This window comes from Lynx canadensis, chromosome E1 (genome assembly GCF_007474595.2).
Source record: "Lynx canadensis isolate LIC74 chromosome E1, mLynCan4.pri.v2, whole genome shotgun sequence".
Taxonomy (NCBI): Eukaryota; Metazoa; Chordata; class Mammalia; order Carnivora; family Felidae; genus Lynx; species Lynx canadensis.
In genome coordinates this window covers 60165959-60171958 of record NC_044316.2, presented here as the reverse complement: position 1 = coordinate 60171958, position 6000 = coordinate 60165959, and the positions used below count along the sequence as shown (strand labels likewise).

Here is a 6000-nt window from a genome sequence, read left to right as displayed (position 1 = left end):
GGGAGTCCTGACTGGCAGGTCTGGACCACTCAGCGGAGCGACCTGACCCTACCTACGCAGGACATTATGCAATCGGCGTTATTTTGCAAATCGCAAACCTTCTGAGTAAAAAGACAAAAACTATACATTCCAAGGTTGTCTGTAAAGTGCCTGGAAGATGCAGACTGCTGCCCTGAGGCACTCTGACCCATCCGGGCTCCAGCCTGCAAGTTACCTGCCACTGTCACACACGTGGGGCCTCATTCACATGATGGTTTCATTTTTATTTTTCTTTAATGGCTGAGTTATAAATCCAGCTAGTGTGCAGTAATTTCATTATTTTTCATACGCATTATCTGCAATAACATTGTGACAGCTCCGTACTGTGGGTTAACACACAATACTTAGAACAAATTTATCATATTTGGTCTGTAGGTAAATAAGGTTTTAAAATTGCCTAAATATACCACTCTGAGCCGTTTCATTCCACCAGGAAAATACAGGGTTTTCCCTCTCTTTAAAAAAAAAAAATTAAATACCAAAATAACTACATTTAAATAAATAACATGATGATGATGATGACATTTAAAAGTTCACAACAAGGCCAAAGCCCTCTTCTAGTTGCACGGCTGCTCAGCCCTGACCCCCTCAGACCGCTCTGGAAAGGCCAAGGGTTTTGTTCAGGGGCAGCGCGACGGAGGCCGGGCGGGCGGGCGGGGGGGGGGGGGGGGGGGGGGGGGGGAGGGGGGCCCTTACTGCTCATTCACTCACCTTTGTGTCTTGTAGGAGAGAAGTCAGCTTTAGGACTGCTTCAGTTCTGAAAGGCTGAGGGGGATTTCCTGTCACAAATCAGAGAAGGACCTGGATGTTTCCAAGGCCCTCGTGTTAACACGCAGCCTCTCCTCCACCCCGCACCTGCTGCTCCCCGCGTGCCGGGCAGATGGCAGCGTCACCGGGTGGACGGCTGGTCGGACGATGGCTCTGTGCCTCGAGCCGGTGACCGTGACTAGGAACGTGCCACAGAGAGACCTATGACGCTTGTCTGAAAAGGGTATGTGGAAGAAGACGGAATCTTTTTTCCAAATGAAGGAGGAACAGTTCTGTCGTTTGAAACACACACAACACTTAGGAGGCTTGTTTTACTTAGAGTGGAAAATTATGCCGGGACAAAGTCAACACAAAGAAACAAACAACAGAAAGTAGCAGGAAAGAGAACCAGTTAAGTGCAGCTCGGAGAGTCCGGCAGTTCTTTCGGTCATGGCTACATGCAGCCCAGCACGGGCATCCGTCTGTCCAGTCAGTCTGTCTGTCCATCCTAAATGCATCCGGCACCTGCTCTAACACGGAAAACCTGCAGATGTCATCAAGCAGCTCCATCTGAACATTAACAGGATAGACAAAAGGAAATCATTCCATAGGCTGAAAACAAACAACAAAAACAAAACTACATTGTTTCTTTTCCCCAAATGAAATCAACACAAAAAGTCCTGTGTGATTCCAAAATTTCCAGAGTAGAAATGGAGTGATCTGAAATGTCAAAGACCCCATTATTTCGTAAAGAAAGTACACCTCAAAATACTCTAATTCCACATGTGGACAACAAAACACGGTCTCATCTGCAAGCGCCAGCCCCAGGCGTCCTGGGAGGGCAGCGGGGACGGCGCCCGCCCTGTCCCGGCAGCTCCGCCCGCCCCAGGCACGGGCTCAACCGGGACCTCGCGCCTCTAATCCGGGGTCACCAGGTGAGCCCGGGGCGGGGAGACGCGGCCGGAACCAGGTTCTGTTGCACGTGGTTTTGTTCAGGTGTGACTTCTGTCTTTAAGGAGCGTAAGGCCACCTGGGTTTTGTGTTTTCAGTGCTGAGGTGAAGTCCAACCGCAGGGCCCTCTACCCACCGAGACGGCGTTCCGAGCGTCGGTGAGAGGCAGTGTCTCCTTTTGGCACCACAGAGTTGATATTAAAGTAAGAAAAGCTGTCCCAGTCGCTAGTTCTGGACACCCTTCTCCCTGCCGGCCGTCGGCGGCGTGTCCACACTCAGCGCGATGACGATGCTCTCGCCGTCTTCCGTCTTGACCCGCTTCAGCTCCGGCTGCTCCGACTGGTCGCCGTTCTGGCGCTTCGTGGGCAGGGAGGCGGACGCCGATGCGTGTGTTGCCAGCATGTGCAGAGGACTCGCCCCCGCTGCAAAGAGACAGTGAGTCAGACCCCGCGTTCTCAGGTGCGCCCTCGTCCCCCGTCAGGCCCCCACGGGGCCCCGGGGCACCAGCTGGTCCAGGCTCTGCCCAAAGGGTTGGCTTCTGCGTGTGACTGTACGGCCCGCGGTGGCCAGGGGCACAGGAGCCTGGACTGGACAAACCCTATATAGCAAGTTAACTGTCTGACGAGCGGGTGTTCTCAGCAACAGCTGGCCTCTTTATCACTTCGAAGACTGTGCTACCTTCACAGAAGCACGGGGGGAGGCTCAGGCAAAGGGGCTGCCGCCCGCCTTCTCCCCGAGCAGAAGCCCCTCGTGCCCCACATCACACTGAGCGGGGTGGGTGTGTGGCCCAGGCCAACCGGGAGCCGCGACAAGGAAAGCCCCGTGTGTGGGGAGGTTCATCTTCGTCCGGGCCCCATGAACCTAGGAGCTCACAAGCAGACGCGTGCCCGCGAGCCCTGGTCCGGCTTGGCGGCTTCTCCTTGGTCCCCACCACCAAGCGCGTCCTCTCTCGGGGCTGCATCACCTTCCCTGGCCCTCACCCGGCCCATGCTTTGCACGCTCAGGCAAACTCTAAGACGGGAAAACAGAAAGTGCTGCTTCCGCAGAGTGAGAAGACAGGGCTGGGTCCCCCTAGGGAAGGGGCAGAACCTCCAGCCCGATCAGTGTCCCAGCATAAGGCGCCCCTGGCCAAACCCGGAAACACAGCCAGGGAAGCAGCTACGAAGGGAGGCATACAGATGGCAGAATGTGTCCTGGAGTGGAAGCATCACATGGACACAGAGTTGCCTGTATCTTGAAAGGAAGAGAAGGCAGGAGAAGTCAGGCTACAGAAAGGCAAACTGGGAACTCGAATGCAGGGGCGGGGAGACCGACCCCACACCAGGCGCTCGGCGACGGGTTCCTCCAAGGAGGTGTAGGGGCAGAAGACGCCGGGAGGGTGCAGGCTTCCACCTGGGCCCCAGGGATGCGCACTGGCTGCTGTAGAGACTCCGCCTGACCTTGGGATGGAGCAAGGGCCGCCCGGGTGAACCACGGGCACAGGAGGCAGTTCTGCAACTCAGACCCGCCTTGTTGTACCCGACTCAGAACCCATCCAAGTTGTATCTCTGGACCATCTCCACCGGCTCCTTTTCACACAGGGGTCTGTGGCATCTCTGCTGCGTCACACGCTCATGAGAGAGCCACCTGTCCCCCTGATTTTTGTCGGACTAGCTGTGGACAGCCCCAGTCTTTCGGATCTTCGCCCCCTGGGTGACCACACAGAGCAGTCTCGGACTCATGCACCTCATCTGGCAGGCCTGTCCTGATGCTTGGTGCTAAGGCCTCTTGTGTAGGACACATGGGGATGGAGAGAGCATTCTCTTGGGAAGATGGGCCCTAGGGGGCTCTAGCGGCCATGCACCCTGAGAGCCGTCAGCTCCTGGTCTTGAGGAGAACAGGCCCCCTGACCTAGACAGGGGGCCAGGGTGGGGCTCTGCACATGGCCATGCCCTCAGGAACAGAGGGGCTGGCTCGACCCTGATTAACGGGGGCACCCTGGTTCCTCTACACTTCGTTCCAGAATAACTGCCCAGTCCTGTTAGGAAAGAGGGCCTGTGTGGTTGCTGGGGTGGCGCTGACGTGCAGCCCAAGTTCTTCCAGTGGGACCCGCACACCACACAGTCGAAGACGCTTGACACGAACGAGAGCGAATCAGTGCCCGGAACTGAGCGACACGGGACGCTGGGACCTTGCTGTGCTCGGCCACCCTCCCGGGAGAGATACAGGGTAGGGGTCTGTCAACCGGTTAACACACACCTTATTCTATGTGTTTCTGGTTAAAAACAACTTACTACCACGTTAACACTGAGCTCATGCCTAAAAGCAACTCATGTAACATAAAGCAAATCACAGAGCTCTGTGCCTCCGACACCAGGGGCCTTTTCAGTACTATGCTTAGGGTCCATTTTAAACAGGAAGATCACCAACAAAAACACCAACCCTGAAAAACTGCACTAAAGGGCATGTGCTTCCGGTCAGAGCTGAACCCAAGAGGGGGCACCGCCGTGTCGCCCCTCAGCAGGAGCCAGATTCAAGTGTCCATCCACCCCGTGCGTGGGTGCGTGAGCACGCATGAGCACTGACTGGGATTACAAATAACTGTTAGTGATCAGGCGAGCACTGAGGGTCAACTGTGGGAGGTCACCTCTAGAAGCCCCCCAGAGCACCAGCCTTACACAGGATGGGCACGACAGCAACGCCGTCCCCTCAGGGCAGACGCCTCCCGTGGGGAAACAGGGCAAAAGGCTAAGCTGGTCAAGCAGGTCTTCCGCTGGCTCCAGATACACCCCTGCAAGTGGCCCCCGGGGGAGACGGAGGTGAACAGGGACACTGGACTAAGACGACAGACAGCGCAGGCACTAGCCCACAGGCACCTGTGTCCCCAAGAGGCCCTTACACCTTCTTAACACCTCAAAGCAGCACAGGGCAGGGGGCCGTTTTCTGCAAGGAGAAGGGCTGATGGCTGTGAGCACGACGGAGACTCTTAGGACAGCGAGTGAAGTGTCAGCCTGGGACTTCTGCTTCAGGGCCACAAGAGAACGTGGTCAGCAGGAGGAGGTGACCATTCTTCCCAACACCCGCTGCCGCTGCCGCTGCCGCTGCCCCTGCCCCCGGATACAGGCCTGGGGTGGCTGTCTCAGCAAAGACCCACACTGACAGAGCACCTCTGACCAGAACCACATCCCAGTGGGGGAAGAGAGGCTGAGGAACGGCCAGAAGCACACTGGGTTTTCTGGGGGGCAGGTGGTACAGCCCCAGAAGCCGCCGCGAAGAGGAGCTGTCCCGCACAGGCACAGGCCAGACTTCCACATCCACTCTCCGAGGCCAGCATCACCCTGAAACCGAAGCGGACCAGAATACTACAGGAAAGCTACAATGTCCCTGACACAAACTGACATAAACCTCCTCAACAAGACATCAGCAAGTCAAATTCAACAGCATATGAAAGGGTTATATGCCACGGCCGACGGATTCATCCCAGGGACGCAAGGGTAGCTAAACATTAAAAAAAAAAAAAAAAAAAAAAAAAAAGAGCCATGCAACACACTGCATTAATAAAGGAAAACACCCACATGATCACCTCAACACAGAAAAAGCACGTGACTGAATTCAACACCCTTTCCCGATAGAGCTCCTCAGCAAACCAGAAAGGAAAAACAACTCGGCATAATAAGGTCTGCAGACGACAACCCACAGCTAACATCGGCCTCGACAGTGCAAGACGACGTTCTCCCCCTAGGATCAGGAGCAGGACACAGATGTCTGCTTCTGGCACTGAGATTCAACACTGCTGGAGGCTTAGCCCAGCAGGCACAGGGAAGTCAAGGCATCTGAATGGAAAAGGAAGGAAAACTCTCTACTGGAAGTGACCTAATCTTTGTATGTAGGAAATCCTAATAAATCCACACAAGAAAACCCCCTAAGCCAAAAACTGTAACAACTCAGAACTGAACTCAGCAAAGTTGCAAAGTACAATATGGACATGCGAAAATCAGCTGTAACAGCTGTGTACATAGTAACAGCTGTAATATGCAGTAACCGGCTATGTATATAGTAGCAACTGTAATGCACAGTAATCAGCAGTATATATGGTAACAGCTATATATATAGAAAAGGCTGTAATATATAGTAATCAGCTGTATGTATAATAATCAGCTGTAACATATTGTAATCAGCTGTATATATAGTGAACTTAAAAGGAAATTAAGAGAACAATTCCAAAGGAACTGAATAGGAAGGAGTTCCAAAGGAATAAAACAGGAAGAAATTTGAGCCAGACTT

The 6000-nt window shown here is 54.1% G+C and overlaps 1 protein-coding gene across 1 annotated transcript in view; it reads right to left on the bottom strand.

Moving 5' to 3' along the window:
* Window positions 1–252: 252 nt before the first annotated feature.
* Window positions 253–6000, bottom strand: part of FOXK2 (forkhead box K2) — a 63895-nt gene continuing 58147 nt past the window's right edge. The window contains exon 9 of the mRNA XM_030294888.1: window positions 253–2159. Within this exon, the coding sequence (XP_030150748.1) occupies window positions 1963–2159 (197 nt within the window). The 3' untranslated portion in view covers window positions 253–1962. The remainder of the gene's footprint in view (window positions 2160–6000) is intronic.